At 35.6% G+C, this 21552-nt stretch overlaps 1 protein-coding gene across 7 annotated transcripts in view; it reads left to right on the top strand.

Annotated features, from left to right (window-relative positions):
- The window catches only part of RTTN (rotatin), a 99466-nt gene that overhangs the window by 1350 nt on the left and 76564 nt on the right, over positions 1-21552 (top strand). For 2 of the 7 annotated variants that reach the window (XM_087961470.1, XM_087961472.1), the window contains exons 2-13: positions 185-372; positions 2005-2194; positions 3250-3336; positions 6160-6250; positions 7195-7309; positions 8903-9053; positions 10242-10407; positions 11850-12031; positions 15910-16025; positions 17279-17449; positions 19666-19878; positions 20205-20317. In XM_087961470.1, the coding sequence (XP_087817596.1) occupies positions 185-372; positions 2005-2194; positions 3250-3336; positions 6160-6250; positions 7195-7309; positions 8903-9053; positions 10242-10407; positions 11850-12031; positions 15910-16025; positions 17279-17449; positions 19666-19878; positions 20205-20317 (1783 nt within the window). Of the gene's footprint in view, positions 1-184; positions 373-2004; positions 2195-3249; positions 3337-6159; positions 6251-7194; positions 7310-8902; positions 9054-10241; positions 10499-11849; positions 12032-15909; positions 16026-17278; positions 17450-19665; positions 19879-20204; positions 20318-21552 lie in introns of those variants that run through there. The other 5 variants (XM_087961471.1, XM_087961473.1, XM_087961474.1 and 2 more) reach the window with 5 other exon arrangements.

The raw sequence follows: 21552 nt of genomic DNA on the forward strand, positions 1-21552 counted from the left end.
GACTAGGAAGTCAAAAAGTTCTGCCTGTCACCTGCACTGTGATAAATTATGGTCTGTAATGTTCAATGAAGAGGTCTTTTATTCTGCAGCAGATTGGTTGGAATTTATAAAATGTGTGTGTATGTGTGTATGTAAAAAAATAACTTTCATTTGCAATCTCCCTTTTTTTAAAAAAAAATAACAGGTCACGAGCTGTCTGAAATTAGAGAAAGAGCGCTTAAGAATATTTTATCTAAATTAAATCATAATTTGATTACATATGACGATTTGGTTCAAGAAAAGCTACTATTTGTCAGTCTTTTAGAATGGTTCAACTTTCCTGTAGTACCAATGAAAGAAGAAGTTTTGAACTTAGTGACCAACTTGTTAAAGGTATTGCCATCTGTATTCATTTTTTTCTGAAAGAGTAATAAAAATAGAAATAATGTAAATGTCTTTACATTATAATGTAAATGTCTTTACATTAAAAATGTAAAAATAATGTAAATGTCTTTACATTAAAAATCACAGCATTACTCAATGTAAGCATTCTTTTGGAACAAAAAGCTTAAAATATATACTTCGGTACATTTTTAAATTTTGACAATAGAGGTAGTCCTCGATTAACAATGGTAATTGGGTCTGGAATTTACATCACCAAGCAATATGGTTGTAAAGTACAACATCACAGTACTGCATTGGTCAGTGACAATACAGGTAGTCCTTGACTTATGACCACAATTGAGCCCCAATTTCTGTGGCTAAGCAAGACGTTTGTTAAATGAGTTTGGCGCCATTTTACGACCTTGTTTGCCACAGTTGTTGAATGAATTGTAGTTGTTAAGTGAATTTGGCTTCTCCATTTGACTTTGTTTGTTTTAAGGTTACAAAAGGTGATCACATGACCCAGGTCCCGGCAACTGTCATAAATACGAGTCAGTTGCCAAGCATCTGGACTTTGATCACGTGACCATGAGGTTCCTACCATGGCCCTAAATGTGAAAAATGATCCCAAGTCACTTTTTTTTCAGTGCCGTTGTAATTTTGAACAGTCACTAAATGAACTGTTGTAAGTCAAGGACTACCTGTGGTCCTGGCACTCCCTGTTGCCATCATTAAGTAAGAATCATAAGTTGTTAATCAAGTCTCAGGCTGCTTACAAGCAGGCTGTCTATTAGGAAAGTGGGTGCTTCTGAGAGTGAGGTGGATGGTTGCTGAGGAGAGGGGAAGCTTTCATGGGTTACCTGTGAGACATGGCATGAACGCAACAGGGCTGAGGGGTAGCTGCTTCTGGGTGAGAAATTATGTGAGTAACTTACTTGGAGCAACTTGTGACCTTCCCTTTTGACTTTACTTATGGGTAGCCGGCAGGGAAAATCGAAAAGGCAGTCATGTGACTTCAGGACATTGTAACTATGGTAACTGTGATCCAATGGCCTAGCACACAGTTTGGACAGCCAAAACTTCAAGAACCGGTCATAAGTAACACTCATTCAGACTCCTTGTACCTTAAAATGGTGCTGAACAAGTTGTTGTTAAATGAGGACAAACAGCATGTTCAGAATAACTAACAAAACATTGGGAACTAATATTCTAGATTTGTTCATTTGTAAGTCTTTGAAGTAACTCAACTGCAACTAAGATTCAAAATTCTGTACTATATGGAGAAAAAAAGTGCTACTATGATACTTATACTGTGATATGTACTATATAGAACACATATTATTATATGTAGTGTAAATCTATGTGCTTGTTTGTCAGTATTTGTGTAAATATAGAGAAAAATATTTAAATATAATATTTAAATATAATAACAAGGGGACAAGTACTACATGAAACATGTTTGGCCTAAACATGATACCAAGTCCTGCATTCTATATTTGCAACCAGGTTTTTATTATTGTTGTTGTTTGACTTTTTTTCTCAAAAAGTTTCTTTAATTATAGACCTAGTACTTGTTTAACTCAGAAGAGATTAGTCACTTTTCTGATAATTTTAAATTCAATATTGCATTTGTAATTTTAGTGTCCTTCTGTTGTGGAACAATTGGTTGGAATTGGGGCAGTAGAGTTCTTCACTCAGCTTCGTCCCAATGTGGATTCTAGTCTACAAGCAGTGATTGATAGCATTCTTGACGGGCTGTTTGTGTTACCTTCAGACGTTATCTTGGATTATCACACAAAGCCCTCTCAGGCTGAACCAGAAGCTAATCCAGGTAATTTATTTATTAGGGCTCCTTGGTGTGCTCTGAGCTTGCTTGTTTTCTTGCAGATGTTTCATTACCCTAACTAGGTAACATCATCAGTGCTAGTAAGGAGTGGGGTTTGCTGTCAGTTTATATTCTGGTGTCTTGCCCTCGTATTTGGGTGGGGGCGGTCTTAGAGATTCTTTGGTTGGGCTGTTTACTGATGGCTCTTTGGCAGTTTTTTTATTGGGGTATTGCTTACTTGATTGTTGGTCTGAAGTTAACCTTGGAGTTAATCTTATGCTGATCTGAATGCTGATTACTAGTGGAGAGGTGCCGGACTCTTTTTCTCTTTTGGGCTGGTTGATTGTCTCTTTTCCATAGTCTATTGATGGCTAATTTGTCAGAATACCAGGTTTCTAGAAATTCCCTGGCATTCATCTGTTATTTATTTATTTTATTTGTTTATTATTCACAGTATGCTATTAGCAAAGTTTACTGAATCTAATGCTGTTTGTGTTCATCACTGTTGATCCTTTAAGTACAGGTAGTCCTCAACTTACAACCATTTGTTTAGTGACCTTTCAACGTTATGAGACTGAAAGTTACTTACAACCAGTCCTCACCCTTGCTGCAGCATATCCACAGTCACATGATCAAAATTTGGGCTCTTGGAAACCAGCATATATTTACGACAGCCCCAGCATCCTGGGGTTATGGGATTGCTCTTTGCAACCTTCCCAGCTGCCTGTCATATTCAAATAACCAGGAGCATTTGTTGAATTCAAAATACAGAAAAGTAAGCCAGATTCATTTAACGGCTGTGTGATTCACTTAACAATCACAGTGATTTGCTTAACCAGGGCAAAAACTGTTGCAAAATTCAGTATGATTCACTTAACAACCATCTTGCTCAGCAGCAGAAATTCTCATTCCAGTTGTGGTTGTAGGTGTAATTCCAAGAAGAAAAACAAATCTGACAATGTAAAAAATTCTTGATAAATAGTGACACTGGAGATCTGGACTAAAACAATCACAAAAAAGAGGGAATACTGATATATACTATTGTTTTATGTCTTGCTAAGTAAATCTCAAAGAACCTCATGCTGGATATTTTCATCAAGGGAAAAATCAATCACAAGAGTCAGAAACGCCACCCAAACAGCCAACTGGTAGGTAATTGCAATACTTAAAAATTTTCTCTCAATAATTTATCATTGATCTACACAGAAATCACAGATAATAAATAATGTTTAGTGAGTATATTAAAATGTGCACATGTGAACACTGTACTATGGGTTACTCAATTTTGATTGATAAGGTACTTAACTACAGCAAAGATTTCTTTGTAAGCACTCGCCTAAATCAGACACTGTACTCTAGTAATTGGGATGTTATCAACTATTATTTGCTGGTTAAAAGTTTTCTCAACTTTAGTAAACCCCAATCACTTCACATAATTCAGGGCAATTGTAATAGCTTGTAACTTGTCTTCTACTATTTTGCTACCAACTAGACCAATAGTTTATTTTATTTGTCAAAGGGGCCAAAACAAGAGGGAGAAGAGTAATTTGAACCAACATTTTCTAAAATACTGTAATCTCAGGGTCTCACCTGAATCATGTATTATCTTGTTTTCATCTTGTTATAAAGCTACATTTAGGGCACATTAGATATACCATGCTTAATAATGCCTTAACATTTTTATATGTACATAATTTGGAGCTATGCAGTAGTTGGGTCATCTGCCTGAAATATGTTAAAAGCTAAGACAAAATAATGGCCCTCTACCATGTGAAGTAATTTAAGAATGACTAATGCGTTCTTTCAGACCAATTGATCATATATTCTGAATATAGGCAGTCCTTGACTTGTGACCGTTCATTTAAGGACAGTTCAAAAGTATGATGGCCTTTAAAAAGATGACTTATGGCAGTACTTGCCCCTATGACCATCAAGCCACTTTATGGTCAGGTGATTGAAACTGGATGCCTGGCAACTAGCTCTCAGTTAGGACACACTGTTCTGCAGTCACATGATCTATTTTCTACTTGTTTGCATATTTTCAGCAAAAGATATCCATTGGGGAAGCTAGTTTTGCTAAATGTGTGATTTGGTTAAAAACTGGTGAAATGAATTGCTTAAACCATTATACAAATTGTCATAAAACTGGTTCTGACTCAACTTACAATTGCAACAACTGAAGACAGAAATTCTGGTCCCAATTGTAGTTGTAAGTTGAAGACAACTTGTATATCCTCTAGGGTATATTAAATCTCTGTTCATTGTTCAGCAGATAGATTCTTTTAGCAAAGAACATTGTTTTTGTTTTATATTAATTAATTTGCAGTCCTTATTCTGAGCAATACAGAACAAGCTTCCCTAAGCTTCTCAACTCCATTGGAGAGAAAAGAAGTAATCCTGCATTCTCAGCATATAAAAGAATCAATATATGAGTTTTTGCTTTGAGGAGAAGTAGATATTAACGATCAGACTGATTCTTTTAAACATGACAAGGAGTGATGAGTTTACTTAATTTTAGTTTATTGGTAATAGTGAGCTTCAGTATTTTTTCTCTGTTTTGGGTTTTGTGTGTTCTGTTGTTACGGCAATGAGATCTGTGATGCAATGGTGGGTTGAATGTTTTGATGCAGGTACCATTTTTATGAAAATTTTTAAATACTTTTGGAATTAAGCTTTGCTTAAAAAATTGGAAGGTTTGGCTAAAATGAAACTATGTAAAAAAGAGAGACTAGTGTAACTGTTGGCTAAGCAGTGTAAAATCTGAATAGAATTAAAGAAATGGGAACCTGAGGGCTGAGATATTACAATGTTGTTTAAAGAATACTACCCAGTAAAGCAGTAAACTGAATATGAAAAGGTAGGTGTTTTGAACAAAGAGGGAAGAATGAAAAAATCTAAACCTTATGTTGGGAAAGAGCAGAAATGACTGCATCATTAAGAGAAGAATTGGACCCAAGAATGGGAAAAAGCCTGAGAACAAAATCCAAATAATTGATTTTATTTGGCATAAGATAGGTCCTGAAGAGTCTGTTCTTCTAGTCTATCACAATGAAGAGCATTGTTGGAATCCCGGCTGTGCCTCTTTCCTAACTTTGCCTGGCTCGAAAGCTGAAAACAGAAGAGCATTGAATCATGTGGACATTGAGGTAGCTTCTGAATAAACAAATAAATATTGAACTATGAAGTATGAGGGTTGAGCTGTCATATACAGTATGTCAACAATCACCAGCCATCCAGCTTCAAGGCCAAAAGTTCAATTCAAAAAGTCTGTTAAACTATGAGAAGAAAGGGGAAAAAAAGTTGCAGAATTAATCTAAATGATATATAAATGGAAGAGCCATGGTGGCGCAGTGGTTAGAATGTAGTATTATTTCAGGCTGACTCTGCCCACTGCCAAGAATTCAATCCTGAGAGGCTCAAGGTTGACTTAGCTTACCATCCTTCTGAGGTTGGTAAAATGAGGACCCAGATTGTTGGGGGCAATCTTAGAGAGGGCTGTAAAACACAGTGAAGGGTTATATAAATCTTTAATGCTATTTCTATAAGAGGCCAATGTGTTGTTTTGTGGATTCCCCTTAGTATGCAAGAAATTTTTTTATCTAGCCATGCTATGTTAGGTATTTGAGTAAGAATAATCTGAGGTTGAGCCATACTGAGTTTCTCAGAATTTATGCAAATAGCATAAGCCACCAATTTGTAGGTTTCCAGTATATTCTTCATTTCTGTATTAAAAAGCTGTTCTGCAGCAAATTAAGTAATAAATATTTAAAATCTAGCTTCAAACTCAATTTCAAATTAATGTGATTTTTAATGTAGAATTTTAAAATTCAGCATTAGCAGACCTAGATTATTATTATTATTTAAAAAAGGTAAGTAGGGTGATATAGACACTGTTGTGTAAACACTGTAAGGAAAGCTCCTGAGAATTTACACATGCAGAATTCTTTGTGGTTTTTTTTTTTTATTTCCAGTGAAACATGTAGTGAAATGTCTGAAGTTTTCTACATTTCCTTGGTTATCCCTGACCACCACAGATAGACATGTTCTTTCATCAAGTGAAAGGTAATATATTAGTGCTATAATTTATCTCAGAATATTAAGTGTATTTTGCTTCAGCTTACAAATGATTTTGAAAGAGTGTAACTTTAGCAAAGCTATGGTAAAATAAACGTATAGCTCCTCCTCCCCCCTCCCCTTAATTGGACAAAAGTTCACACCATAATTGGTTTTGTATTCGTTCCAATTTTGGCCCTCTAATTGATGCTCTTGCTGAAGCTACATTTTCCCAACTTGGGTTGATTTCAGTGGCAAAACATTAATCTCCTTAATGGTAAATTCCTATTGATTAACCTTACAGTTACTTGCATTTAAAAGGCTATGGTATACTGAAATAAACGAGGCTTAAAAAGGTCGTAGATTTGCCTGAATTCTGCTCAGTAGCAGCTGCCTATATTGAAATGTTAGCTACAGCCTATAACAGCATACACAGTATATAATGTTTATGCGAACAATACTGGAGAGCCTCAAGACATGGAAATTAGTTCTCACAGATAACCGAGGAGTGTTAAGTTACACTATATAGGAAGCTTGTTAGGAAGAAGAAACAAGGAAACATTTGAAGGCTCCCAGCAGCTAGAAATTTGATAACTTTGTATTGGATTAGAACTATACGAAAAACAACAGCAGAATAAACAATGCTAGTAATTATGCAAGTCAGTGCAGGGGTTTTACCCTCTCTGCATAACATCCCAGAGTCGTTTCTAGAAAAACGCATGAGTAGAAAAAGGCAGAGATACCATGTGATAAAAGTGAGGATTGCTGGATGGTCCATGGGATACTGAGAAAAAACTCATTCTCAAACTATGTTGTATGTCTCAACATTTAAACGATGCTGAGCTAAACTATTTATGTTGTTGGTTTACTATCCAATCCAAAACTGAATTAATGAGGAAGATTTCAATAAGTTTGCAAAATGCCAAGCATCGTCATTTACATGTATTTTTCAGTTCACTGAGAAGCAAAAACTCCAAGTTAATTTGGAATACTTGTGAGCTTCTGCGAGATGTTATCATGCAAGACTTTCCTGCTGAGATCTTTTTACAGAGGCCAAAGATTGTTCAGGTTAGAATGCTTTCATTTAATTAAAATATTTCATTGGTTGCTTTGGGTAAAAGTAATATTTGGAAACCTTGAAGTTGTCAGGATCACTTGTTTGAAATACATCATGAGAGCAAGATATTTTTCTACACTGAAGCCAATATATTCAGAAGTGAACATTTCACTCTTATTAAGTACAGAGGTAGACCTTAGATTTCCCTATGAGAAGGATTTTGCATTTGCAAAATCACCATCAGTTGATTGCAAAAGGCAGTGCTACTTAGAAAAAGCTTGTGCATCCTGTAACAATATCTTTAACACCATCAAACATCCTGGATACCTTGGGAAGGACTTGATAGATGGATAAAAATGCTAAATTCACTTTAAATGTGTGTCTGAGTAATATTGGCCTGCATGATTTTGGTTTCACTGGACTATAGGGTTCCCCCCACCCCCAAAGTTTCGCTTCCTGAAAAAAATTGGTTGTTATGATAGGCCCTTTCAAACTGAACAAGAACGATAGTTTCCGAATGACTATATCACACAGGAATCTTGAGAAATTAACTTTTAATGGTTACTATGTATAATGTGTCTGACATGCTGCATGATTTCAACAAGGCTAAAATGTTTTGCTGCTGATTTTCAGTATCAGTATCTGATGTATCTCACTGCAGTGCCCAACAGTAGTCAGCCAGCATTGATGGATTCCAGTTGCCCAGTTTTCTATTGTGGCAGTATCCTGGTGAAAATTTCATGTTCACCACTAACTGCACCTAGATATTCAGGAAAAGAAGTCCACATGTGAATGCAGAAAACGAATCTTCAGTGACATGTTGCATTTCATGGTCTTGAATGCTGTAAGAAATTTGTCAACCAACTGAATGTATTTTGGTACTCTGTAGTTGCCAAAAAAAAAAATCTCAACAGCATCCTTGAATGCTTTCCATACATCTCTAAACCATCTTAAGTCTTTGAATTGGAAATGGGAAGCGGTGGCTTATTATGCCTGATAAATCTGACATTTGATCATATAAGTAATATGGGAAACAAAGGCAATATTTGCCTGATACATGCCTGAGATTCATCTAAGATAAGAATTACTTTGATTATATGGATGTGACTCCATTTAATGTATAGTCTATAATTTAGTGTATTTATATAAAATGCCAGGGATAGATGTTTATACTCACATGGAAAATTGCAATTCCTAAGGGTGTTTACAAGAGTTTACTTCCTGAACAAAATAAAAATCATTCTCCTGGAATATGGTTTCAGAAGACTAAATGCTTTATAGTCAGTCCTTTATCATGGACGAACACCAAAATGCAAATGTTTCATATTGAAATTATCTATCGAAAAATACAACTGTAAAAGTCCTGAATGATTACACAGCAAAAATTCCATGGTCTCTGATTTGCAACATTTTGGCAAGGAATATTTAGGAAAGAAGCATTAGCATACATATTTAGGGCACATTGAATATATTCAAATCAAATCAAACATTTATTATCAATGCACAACGTGTGTACAATGACATTGAAAATATTAACCAGGCAGACATGCATATTTTAAAAGTATTTTACTCAAGTCAACAAAATGTACTTGTGTTTATTTTAGAATCTTCTGAGTCTAACAACCCTAGGCCTTGCAAAAGATGGACAACACCATTTGGCATTGCAGGCTGTCTTGTGCCTAGAGCAACTATGTGTTTTCTTAAGGAACAGACTGAACTTCCATAGAGATCCAAGTTTTGTCTCAAGTGATACAGGTTTGCATATAGCTCATTAGGACAACCTGAGTCTGTTTTATTTGCCATTAACTTAACTATTTCTCTCTCCCACCCTTTTTTAAGTAAGATGTATTTACTTAAAGTGTATTGCTCAAATGGCTTTTAATATGGGAGGTAAAAATAAAAAAAAGTAGTGGAGAAGAGTGTCAGGATTCAAACTCAATTTACTTCCTGCAGTTAAGGAATCTGTTCTATCTAAAAATGTTAATAAGAAAATGTAACAATGGGTTGTAACAGTTAAAATAGTGAAATGAAAATAGCAGTGTTGGAAAGTAATCGTTTCAAGGAATTAATAATGGAATTATAAATATTATTTATCTTCAGGATACCATGTGATGGTAGAACCTGGATCTGTCTTTATTTTAGCATTTTTCAGGATTTCCCTCATTAATGACAGAGTGACAAATGATTCTGGATATGTTGGCTGTACAGGTAGTCCTCGACTTACAACCATAGTTGAGACAGTTGCTAAGTTAGTTTTGCCACATTTTACGACCTTTCTTGCCACAGTTGTTAAGTGAATCACTGCAGTTGTTAAGTAAGGGTCGTTAAGTAAATTCAGCTTTCCCCATTGACTTTGCTTGTCAGAAGATTGCAAAAGAGGATCGTATGTATGACCCTGGAATATTACAGCTGTCATAAATATGAGTCAGTTGCCAAGCATCTGAATTTTGATCAAATGACCATGAGGATGCTGCAGCCCTCATACATCACTTGTTGTGACCTTTGATGAACTGTTGTAAGTCAAAGACTATCTGTAGCTATTCTACACACATAGGAACAGCCTATAGGTATTGTTAATGCCATAGATCGCACCAGCGATTTCTCGTTGTGTTTTATCAGCTGGGCCCCCGCTTGGATATGCATTAATCCTGCCCTATTTTACACTCATTTTTTTTCTTTTACATAGTTGAACAAACCGCCCCCCCCACCTTTTTTGCTGCATTTTGTAGTTCTAGCAAAAGGGAAAGGAATTTTTCTAGCTGAATTTCAAATAACTGAAACACCAAAATCTTCTGAGCTTTTGAGTACAGCCCGAAGGCAGGGATCATGGCTTCCACTAAAAAAAATTTCTTATTATATGCAGCAAGAAATAGATTTTTCCTTTTAAGTAAAAGTGTGTGTTAGTGATATGACAGATCTACGTATCTGTTTGTGTTATGAAAGGTACCGTTTCCCAGAATTCGTCGATGTCATATTGCCCAGATGCCCGAAGATTACCTCATTCGCAGAATCCATCTCCTGGAAGCAGCAGCCCTCGACCTTCTGTAATAGGACGTATAGGCCAGCGTCCAAGGGGTGATGGTCAGGATTGGGATGCAGAATCTTCCAAGTAAGAAGACAGCTGGGAATATTATGATTGTTATAAAAGAAACATGTTCCCCCTCTTCCTCCTCCTCTTCCTCTTCCTCCTCATTCTTCAGGTTTGCATTATTTAGTTATTGATTTTTAGGTCCTTCAGTAATAGTTTAAATGAAATGATATATAAGCTATAAATATAAACTTTTTTCTTATTCTTATTTGTATCAATTATATTGGTTGAACAACTCAGTAAATAGTTGAACAACAAAGTGAAACAGAACACACCAATAATAATTAATAATAATAATAATAATAATAATAATAATAATAATAATAATAATAATAATAAGTAATAAAACTGCCTTCCGCTGTCATTGGATTAAGCTAGGATTCACGAATGAAGGTGAATATACATCTCCCAGGATAATGTTGTAGGATCCAATCTGGGTCGGTCACCAGGACCAGAGGTTCAGTCTTCTGAGCTTTTGGAACTTGTATTAGAGCCCACCCTCAGGAAACTTCTCTCTCACCAGAATACTTAGAAGACTAAACCTCTGGTTCCAGTTATCAACCAGATTGTAAGATATGATTATTTGGAATGGTATTATTTCCTTTAAAATAAGTATTTCAGTGTTGCTATTCCAGAAAATAATCAAAAATTGCACTTAATATACTTCTATTTTATTAATATTTCATAAAAGGTTTTCTCTTGTATGCAATTATACCCTTTTCCAGAAATTTTTATCATTGCATTACAAGCACGCAGTGAGTTTCCATCCTTGACCACATAGGTACTATACACAACTTGGGCATACATTGGAGCAAAATGTAGGATGAGTTATATAAAAGTTTAGTGGTGGAAAATGTAGATAAATAGATATGTACCCAATGAGTGGGTTGATACGAAGTCCTAATTGGATTGGGCAAATGTAAAAGTCTTCGAAGTTGCAGTTATCTTAAAAAGCTTTATAGTCCCAACACCAAAAAAAGGTTAGTTGGTGGGAAGATTGTCCTGTGGTAAGCATCCTAAATATGAAATTATCTTGCCAGAGATGGTAAGCATCCTAAATATGAAATTATCTTGCCAGAGATGGTAAATTAGCTCCAATACTAAAATAATTGTATGCAGCAGAAAGAAGGCTTTTGATTCTTACTTGCCTTCAGTGGCGCTCAATTTTAACCTCTCCATTTTCTTTGACTTGTTAAGGTCTGTTTTCAATTCTATTTGATATATCTGATTTTTAGGAGGCTTGATAGTAAAGGTCTTGTTGACAAAGATTTGTTTTATCCACAGGGAAAGGAACTCAGGTGGAATTACATTAGATCCATCAATTAGAGTTTGAATAGAAGAATTTTGTTTAGGCCAGTTTTCCCATTCAGTCTGAGTATTGGTTATTTTTATAATATAATGCTGGTTGTAGAAACATAGTGCCTTTTTTATATATCATTGTTTTGTTTGTTTTGTTTTCATAGTGGAAGCAGTGCTCATGGTCATGTAACTTCTGGAATATCTAATCCATCACCTTTGGATATGGGTCATGTTGACCTGCCAGAACTGGAAAATGTAGACACTTTGGAGCTACAGTTTCAACAATTTAGTCTTCCTCAGTTCTGTGTAGCCATTTTGGAACATGCAGTGCCTCTTCTTAAAACAGGTAACGTTTATTTTTAAAGGAATTTTTGCCTACAGTAATACATACTTTACCTCCCACCGTTCTTATTCTACACACAAAGAATAGGTTTGACATGGCAATCTGAACACTCTAGTTGTGAATCTAAGCACCCCTACTTGCATTTTTCATATCTGTTTAATAGTGTGAAAACTATAATGTTTTGGAAAATTTAACATTTGTGTTTGGGGTTCTGCCTTATATTCAGCTTATCTCCTTTTAGTTTATGATTCTTTCTGCACAAAGGGAAGCTCAAAAGTGAGATAGAATAGCAATAGTTTATTGTCTGTTTATAAAGCACCCAATATGATTTTATGGTATCTTTCCTTCAAGTTGTTTCAGACATTCTGCATAGTTCTTCCTTCTCTCAGTTTCTTTCCTTGTAGCAACCAAATGAGCTACATCAGTTTGACTGATAGTTTATAAAACTGCTTGAGGTTCCTGTTTTATTTTAACATCAAGCTGTCTAGTTTTACTGTCTTTTACCATTTTACTTTAAGATTAAAAGAAGATATTTTGACAAATGGAGTAGAAGAGATAGGAGAAATGTTGGAGGGAATGGACTAGAAGATCATGTGGGATTTAATAGCTCCACTTTCTTGAGGCGTTGCAGGAAAAAATGCCCTTTTTACAACATTTGTAACTAGCTGATTGATAAAGTGGGAGCTATTTATAATGTATTTTCATGTAGAGAGGAGAACTGAACAAAATAGCAAACTTGGTTGGATAACAGATAATAGATAACAGAGTAAACAAAGTATTATCTGCACTTTTAAAATTTATTTTTAACAGATAACAGATAATCAGAGTTGGAAGGGACCTTGTAGGTCATCTAGTCCAACCCCCCGCCCAAGCGGGAGACCCTACACCATTTCTGACAAATGGCAGTCCAATCTCTTCTTGAAAGTCTCAACTGATGGTGCTCCCACAACTTCTGAGGGCAAGCTGTTCCATTGGTTGATTGTTCTCACTGTCAGAAAGTTTCTCCTTATTTCCAGGTTAAATCTCTCCTTGTTCAGTTTCCATCCATTATTCCTTGTCTGGCCTACAGGCGCTTTAGTAAATAGCTTGACCCCTTCCTCCTTGTGGCAGCCCCTCAAATATTGGAAGACCTCTATCATGCCTCCCCTGGTCCTTCTGTTTACTAGACTAGCCAAGCCCAGTTCCTGCAACCGTTCATTGTATGTTTTAGTCTCCAGTCCCCTAATCATCCTGGTTGCTCTTCTCTGTACTTTTTCCAGAGTCTCAACATCTTTTTTATAATGTAGTGAACAAAACTGGATGCAGTACTCTAGGTGTGGTCTTACTAAGGCTTTATAGAGTGGTATTAGTACTTCCCTTGATCTTGATTGTATCCCTCTGTTAATACAATTTAGGATTGCATTAGCTTTTTTGGCTGCTGCTGCACACTGCTGGCTCATATTTAGCTGGTTGTCCACTAAGACTCCAAGATCCCTCTCACAGTTACTGCTATTGAGCCTGGTTTCACCCAGTCTATATGTGTACTTTTGGTTTTTCTTGCCTAAGCGTAGGACTTTACTTTTCTCTACAATGAATTTCATTTTATTAGATACGGCCCAGTGTTCTAGTCCATCAAGATCCATCTGGATCTTGAGCCTATCTTCTTGGGTGTTAGCTATTCCTGCCAGCTTAGTATCATCTGCAAATTTGGTAAGTTCCCCTTCTATTCCCTCATCTAAGTCGTTAATGAAGATATTGAAGAGTATTGGGCCTAAGACAGAACCTTGTGGCACCCCACTGCTTACTTCCCTCCATGTAGACTTAGACCCATTAAGGACTACTCGTTGAATACAGTTTGTCAGCCAGTTGCGAGTCCAAGTGGTGGTGCTATCTATTGCACTTTTTTCTAGCTTACTAAGAAGTAGGTTGTGGTCTACTTTGTCAAATGCTTTGCTGAAATTTAAATATATTATGTCCACAGTATTTTGCTGGTCTACTAATTTAGTCACTGTGTTGAAGAATGAAATAAGATTGGTTTGGCATGATCTGTTCTTAACAAACCCGTGCTGACTGCTAGTTATCACTTTACTTGTTTCTAGATGTTGGCAGATCTGTTTTTTTATTATCTTTTCCAGTATCTTTCCGGGTATTGATGTTAGGCTGATTGGTCTATAGTTTCCTGGGTCTGTTTTTTTTCCTTTTTTGAAGATGGAAACTACATCAGCTCTTTTCCAGTCCCCTGATAGTTCCCCGGTGCTCCAGGATTTTTGAAAGATATAGTGCAGTGGTTCTGAGATGACCTCTGCCAGTTCCTTTAAAACTCTGGGATGTAATCCATCAGGGCCTGGTGATTTGTTTTCATCAAGATCTGACAGGTGTTCTCTTACTATTTTTTTTTTGCTTATTTTAACTTTTATTTCTGGTCTGTCTTTTACAGTTATGTTTTTGGTGGGTTGAGCTATAGTTTCTTTTTGTGTGAAGACGGATGCAAAGAATGAGTTAAGCAGTTCTGCTTTCTCTCTGTTGCCTGTTACTTCCTTGCTGTCTTCTCTCTTTAGTGGACTGACTGTTTCCTTGATTTTTTTTCTTGTTGTTTATATGTTGGAAGAAACTTTTTTTATTATCTTTGACTTTTGTTGTAAATCTTTGTTCGTTCTGAGCCTTTCCTTTCCTGACTTCATCTTTGCAGATTCTGGCTATTTGCTGATATTCTGCCTTAGTTGTATGTCCTTCTTTTCATTTTTTGTACTTGTCCTTTTTTTCTTTCAATTTGCCAGAGAGATTTTTGTGTAGCCATGCTGGTTTCTTCTTGGATTTCTTGTTTTTCTTTCTCAGTGGTATTGTGCTGGTCTGGGCTTCTATGATCATACTTTTTAAAGTTTCCCAAGATTCTTGAGTTGTTTTCCCCTTTAGGATTTTCATCCATGGAATCTTTCCCAAGTTCTCTCTGAGTTTGTTGAAATCAGCTCTTTTAAAATCCAAGACTCTGGTGTCATTATGTTCTGTTGCTTGTGTTTGTGCTATGTTGAATTCTAGTATGACATGGTCACTCTCACCCAAGGTTCCTGCAGTTTCAACTCCCTCTATCACTTCTGGTTGGAATAATTGCTTAGTGTTGGAAATTCCTGTCCCAATTTCTGTGGTTAACTGAGGACTACTTATAGTAGTATTGTATAATAGTGTTTCATTTAGAAAGTATTAAACTTCTAAACTGTCTCTGTGGCAAGAAAACATATTTAAGTGTTGAATTTATGTTTACTGACAAAGAATAAAACTAGTATATGTCGGCTGTACATAATTGGGTAGACCAGGTTGCTCTGATAGACTGGTTTCACGGGAAAAAACACTTAATCTTTCCCCTGGTATAGCCAACAAAGCAAGGAGAGCCCGGTGCTAAGAGGTTAATACATCTACCTAATATATGCAAGTAGCCCCGGTTCAAATCCCAGAAGGGTATGGCTAGCTGATGAGAGCTAAATAGCTTGAAATAGATCTGTACTAGTCTCCCTTTATTTCTTTGTCGGTAAACATAAATTCAACAAAAAAAAAAAATAGTTTGTTGCAAAGCGACTGCCTGTGAAGGCTCCTGAATTGGGACTGAAAGGTGGAAGCAGAAGCAGTATGCTCCTTCCTGTAATCGAGTAGACCAAGTTGCCCTGATAGAGTGGTCTCATCGAAAAAAAACATTTAAAACATACTTAAGTTTTCAAAGATACTGCTGGATATTTAGTATAGTGTAGTTTCATTTGAGCAATCAGCACCTCAATGCAAGGAAGGGAAATCTGTAATGTTCCTTATTTTAATAGTTCTTTATTTAAGAAACCCTGAGTAATTAACATATTGCATTATTCAGCAGGAAGGAACATTACTTCTGCAATCTTTCTCTGTTCATCAATTCTCAGGTAGTAGGAGAATAACCATACAAGTGTTGGAATTGGTTGCCGAAGACCTGCTACTGATTGTTGATGCTGTGTCTGAAGATGTTTGGGAAGACAAGAGTCTCTTTGGTCTAGAATTTGTGAGAATTTAAAATTTTTCTATTTTAACCAGAATAATTTGCTTATTTATTTGTTTGCTATTTATATTTATGCACCACCATAATCAAGGCCATTCCGTACAGTGATTGTTAGCTTATCTTAAATGTGTCATCTTTTTATCTTTAAGATAAAAAAAATATTACATCTACTTTATCTCTGTTTTAAGCCTACCATTATGATGAAGGGTTTAGAAACCATAATCATTTTTAAAAACTGAATGATATATTCTGTATTCATCTTTTTTTAAAATCCAGTCATGAGTAAAAGTAAAATTACATAAAAAGTCACTGAGGGAATTAAGAGTGATCTTTTTCTTCCCATTGCGTGGTCTTCTCCTTGTTTAAAGTCCTCTTCAATTTCTTCAGACTGCCTTGCTTTATTATTATTTTTCACTAGACTAGAAAAACTAGACTGCTGCTTTCTCTTCTTAAGAGTAGGAATATGAAAACGATGTTGTGACAAAACTTGATTTTTTTTCTGCAGTTCTCTAAAAAAAATCCTTGAAACAAAGTAGCAAAGAACAAAAGGACATTCTTAAAGGAGAACATCATATCATAAACTAATGAATAAGGTGCTAACATAGGGCTGTTCATTAGTGAAGAAGTCCACCTCACCTCAGCAATTGCACTGACATAGTATTTTTTTTAAAACATCGGCGAAACACCGAACCGCACTCAAGATGAAAAACACAGGGAGCTTTTTCAAAGGAAGGTCCCCACTTTGACCAGGAACACCGGGAGAGAGCTCAAAAACGGGGGTTCCCTCCCCTCCCCCCCGCCGCCGCGCCTGTGCTTCGGCGTAAAACCCAGGGGCAGGCGGCGCCCCCCCACACAAACCCACCCCCGCTGTTCCGGGTGAGAGGGAGAAAAAAAAAAAAAAAAAAAAAAAAAAGGAGCCGCCCCCCCCCCTCCCCCCCCTCTTCGCACCCCTCCCCGAAAATACTTTCTTTGTAGATTTGTAATGATTAAAAAAAATCAATTGCTCGTGAATCTATTTTGACATGAAGTCAAAATAGAGCTAGGAGAAATACATGTTTGTGACTTTTATTTTGGTTATTCAGCATAAATGCTATTCATTGATGGGAATATGAGATAGAAATTAAATAACTAAATTAAACAATGAAAAAATTATCCAGGGAGGCTTTATCTTCAAACAGTTCCTGCATTAGCAAGTGACTGTATTGCTGGCTTATGTTGGGCATATTGATTTGCTACTTTTTTTGTTTCGTCTACAGAAAGAAAAACTGGTTGGAATCCTAGATTCATTAGGTGAAATCATTACTTATCACAAAAGTAACACCAGCTCAGAAAAACCTGAGCTTGCAGTAGTGCACCACAGGATGGCATTTGTTAGTGTTTCACTTTTCACAGTTCGACTCCTGCAAGTATTGCTACCTGTAGAGAAGGTGAGATGTGCCCATTTCTTTACATCTTCAAGGTTACGTTGGGAAAAATGCTTAGGATAGCATGCATTTAAATGGCAATATTTCAATTAGACACAGATAAAGGGAAATACAGTGCAGAACTCTTAAAAACAAGAAAGAACCCTCTTTCTTATGTAAAGATTTTTCCCTATTTCTCTCAAGGCCATCTCCCTGACTCTCTACTATATCAAACAACCTATAGCATCAAATACATTACTAGAAGTAGTTGATGTTCTGTCTAGTTTTGAAACATACCCATTAGTATCTGGTTTTCATTGTTTTGCTTTCATCATGCTAAAAGCAGTTGCTTTGCCTTGGTGTTCAAATGTTATACTCCTTATAGTGATGTTTTCAATTGCAGTTGTCAAAGGCAAGCCACCTGAAGTTGCTGTTCATTCAGAATAGATTTCTGGACTGAGTTACCGACCTTGTACTGTGATGTTGGGCAATAAATAAGTGAACGGTATTGCAAAACAGCATTTTAAAGGAACAAGTATAAAAATGACAAGTGTATTGTTTGCCCCCTAGTGGCTGGATAAGAACTTTACATCTTAAATGACAGTCCTACCAATGTTGAGATTTTTCTGATAATAGTTAATTCTGTTGTGTCTGAGCAGGTGTGGAGCTTATTCTTGTCTCTGATTTCAGCTAGGGATTGATACAGATAATCCGTGACATGCAGCCATTCATTTAGCAACTATTAAAAGTTAAAGTAGCACTTTAAAAAAAGTTAGGACTTTCGACCGGCCACGGTCTCATGGGTGCTTTGAAAATGGCATATATTTATGACAGTTGCAGTGTCCCAGGGTCATATGATTGCCTTTCATGACCTTCCCAGCTGGCTTCCAACAAGCAAATTCAATGGGGAAACTAGATTCATTTAACAACCATGATTTACTTAAGAACTGCAGTGATTCACTTAACCACTGTAGCACAAAAGGTCATAAAGCCAGGTGCAATGTCCTTATTTAGCAATGGAAATTTTTGTCCCAATTGTGGTCAAAAATGAAGAACTACCTATAATGTTAAAAAACATTGCTGGTCACTTGTGTAATTTTGCTGCTCTATGTTCCTGCTTAAAAATTGCTGTGCTGCATTGCAAACATCAGCTGTTACACGTATCATTTGTAAGTTTAATATATAATTGTTCTTTTTCTTTTACAGAACCATTTAAAATAATATGTACAGGTAATCCTCAATTTAAACAACTACAACTGAACCCAGAATTTCTGTTGCTAAATGGGACATTTGCTAAGGGAGTTTTGCCTCATTTTACAACCTTTCCTGCCACCATTTTTAAGTGAATCATTCCTGTTGTTAAGTTAGTAACACGGTTGTTAAGTGAATCTGGCTTCCCCATTGCTTTTGTTTGTTAGAAGGTCGGAAAAGGTGGTCACATGACTCCAGGACACTGCAACCGTCATAAATATGAGTCAGTTGCCAAACATCTGAATTTGATCATGTGACCATGGGGATGCTACAATGGTCATAAGTCACTTTTTTCAGTACAATTGTAATTTTGAATGTCATTAAATGTACTGCTGTAATTGCTGTATTTGTGAGGATAAATTCATTCCATTTGATGAAGCAATATAATTTATGAAGCAACTAAAATAGTTAATAAAAGAAGACCAAAATATATTTACCTGGTGGGGGCAGAAATAAGCAAAATATAATTATATTGTAAATATTTATTTTGATGGATTATTGAAATCACTTTTTGGGGTAGGAGAACTCAGTTCCTAAGAGTTTATCTAGGATAGATAGATTTCAGACCTTTCAAATAATCTAGAAGAAAGCAATAAGAGATTAAAAATCCTGACATATGTCTGTCCCAGAAAATTGAACAATTACCTTCTTAAATTAAGCAAAGGGTTTTTTTTTTTCTGCAAACATTCCACATGAAACCTGATTGCTATATTTATACTGGAGGTTCTGAATTCTAAAGGTCTCTGCAATACATTTTTATTTTATTTTTTATCTCACATTAACTATTTTAACAGTAGTTAAAAATTCCCAAGTGATTTACTTTGAAGTAATTTGACATAATATCTCTGCAAATTAAACATAATTTTGTTTGAAGGAATTATGTTGGTCACATACTCAAAATAATCAATATTTAAGATGAATATATAAGACTATTATATAGATTGACCTTTAGACTTTTACCTAAACCTTTTTTCTTTTATTTCCTCCAGGCCACTAGTGTTTTACCAGAGACTTTAGTGACAGCATTGTTTGTTCTTTCCGTGGACATGCCATTTTCCTTAGAATATCCAAATATACACGAATCAATCACAGCTTATTTGGAACAAATGAATTCAGAAAACTACAGTATTTATAAACAAGCTGCAGAAGCTGCCTGTTCAATTGAGTGTGCTTGTAATTTTATGTTGGATGTTCGCAAGGAGGTAAAACATTCAGCTTAAGTGAACTTCAGTGGGAAAAAAATAGTTTAAAATGTCATATATGTATTCCTAGACCTATTTAACTGTTGTAAGAGTAGTCCTGATAATCAGTATTTTAAGTATTTAATAATTTGATATGGTTATTGGTAATTCTATTGGTAAACTGGTTTGTCTTGTTTATAGAATTTTTGAGAGTTGCTGCTAGTTGTTACATTCATCGTTATTAGTCAATTATTTTTGTTGGTCATATGAGTGCAAGTTAATTTATAGATCATTAATTCATCTCTCTACTCTTTAAAATTAAATGATATATTTCACTTTTTTAAAAGGGAGAAAAAAATCATCTTGATTTACTTGAACTGGCAGAACAAGCCATAAAAGGTCTTCCGTTTCACCAGTATTTTGTTCTACTTAAGGAATACCTCAACATTTGCTCAGATATGTAAGTTGGGCAATTTGCATGCCGTATGAAAATCTTATGATAGGATTCTGTGATGACGTTTTCAGCTATTAAGTATATAAATCCACATAAATTGTCCTTTCAACTGAATAAACAAACATATTGGATAAATTATTTATGTTTTGTTGCTTTTAAAATAATAATAGAAAAGGAAAAAAAGAAATGAATAAAATGCAAAAATACAGGTAGTCCTTGACTTACGATCACAAATGAACCCAAAATATATGTTGCTAAGTGAGAAATTTGTTAAGTGAGTTTATATATATAATTATAAAAAAGAATACATAGTGAGTCCTTAAAAATAAGTGAAAAAATGCAATAGCAAAAAAATTTTTTAAAATATATAGTACTGTTATATGTTTTACAGCAGTACAGAGTTTCAATTTTTTACATACAGTAATTATTTAATTCAAAGATTATGCATATATACATATATATAAATAAATATATACAGTACACATATGGCTATCATGCTCTATTTAAGCTACTGTACTTTGTATAAATGTATCCCATATTTTATTATACTTATCCATACAAAATCTGTTTCTGTAGAACATATTGGATAAATTTAAGACATCATTCTGATAATGAAATGGGAAATTTGCACTATACGGTACCATTTATGTGGTAACATGTTGCTATGTATAGATCAACGGGATTTCTTTAAGGGCCAGATTAGCACTGTAGTTTTCTGAGGGCCGGCTGAGGAGGAAAAACGGGGTGGACACCTGCAGAACCCTGCCGGGTCAAAATAGGGTGTGGTAGGTGGCACCCTGTGTCCCATTTTGGCTGGCAGAGAGCTGTTGGAAGCCATTCAGGCCAAAAACGGGGTCTGGGGTGCATGAGGCCCTCACATGTGCCCCATTTTGGCTACCAGAGGCACCGTGGGCTGGTCTTTTGCTATTTCCAGGCAGCCCTGTGGGACAGATTTAAGCACCTTGAGTTTGACACCCCTGGTATAGATAGATTTTTTACGTAGTCCAATACACACATCCATCTAATCAAGATTTGTGTGTATGTTTTATCTACATCTTATGATTTACAAAGAAATTTAAGGCAAACAATGATCACAAAAACTTCCCAAATTTTACTACCTTGACAATGGTGACATCCACAAATGTGTCAGGAAGAGCTAACAACATTAAAATAAAACTTCCTTCATTTTTCTTCAGAATAAAAGACTACAAGGTCAGTTTAACTGCTGAAATTACCCCAAA

The sequence above is a fragment of the Notechis scutatus genome, chromosome 3, assembly GCF_049901735.1.
Source record: "Notechis scutatus isolate UNSWTSFEM ecotype Mainland chromosome 3, rNotScu1.2, whole genome shotgun sequence".
NCBI classification, from domain to species: Eukaryota; Metazoa; Chordata; class Lepidosauria; order Squamata; family Elapidae; genus Notechis; species Notechis scutatus.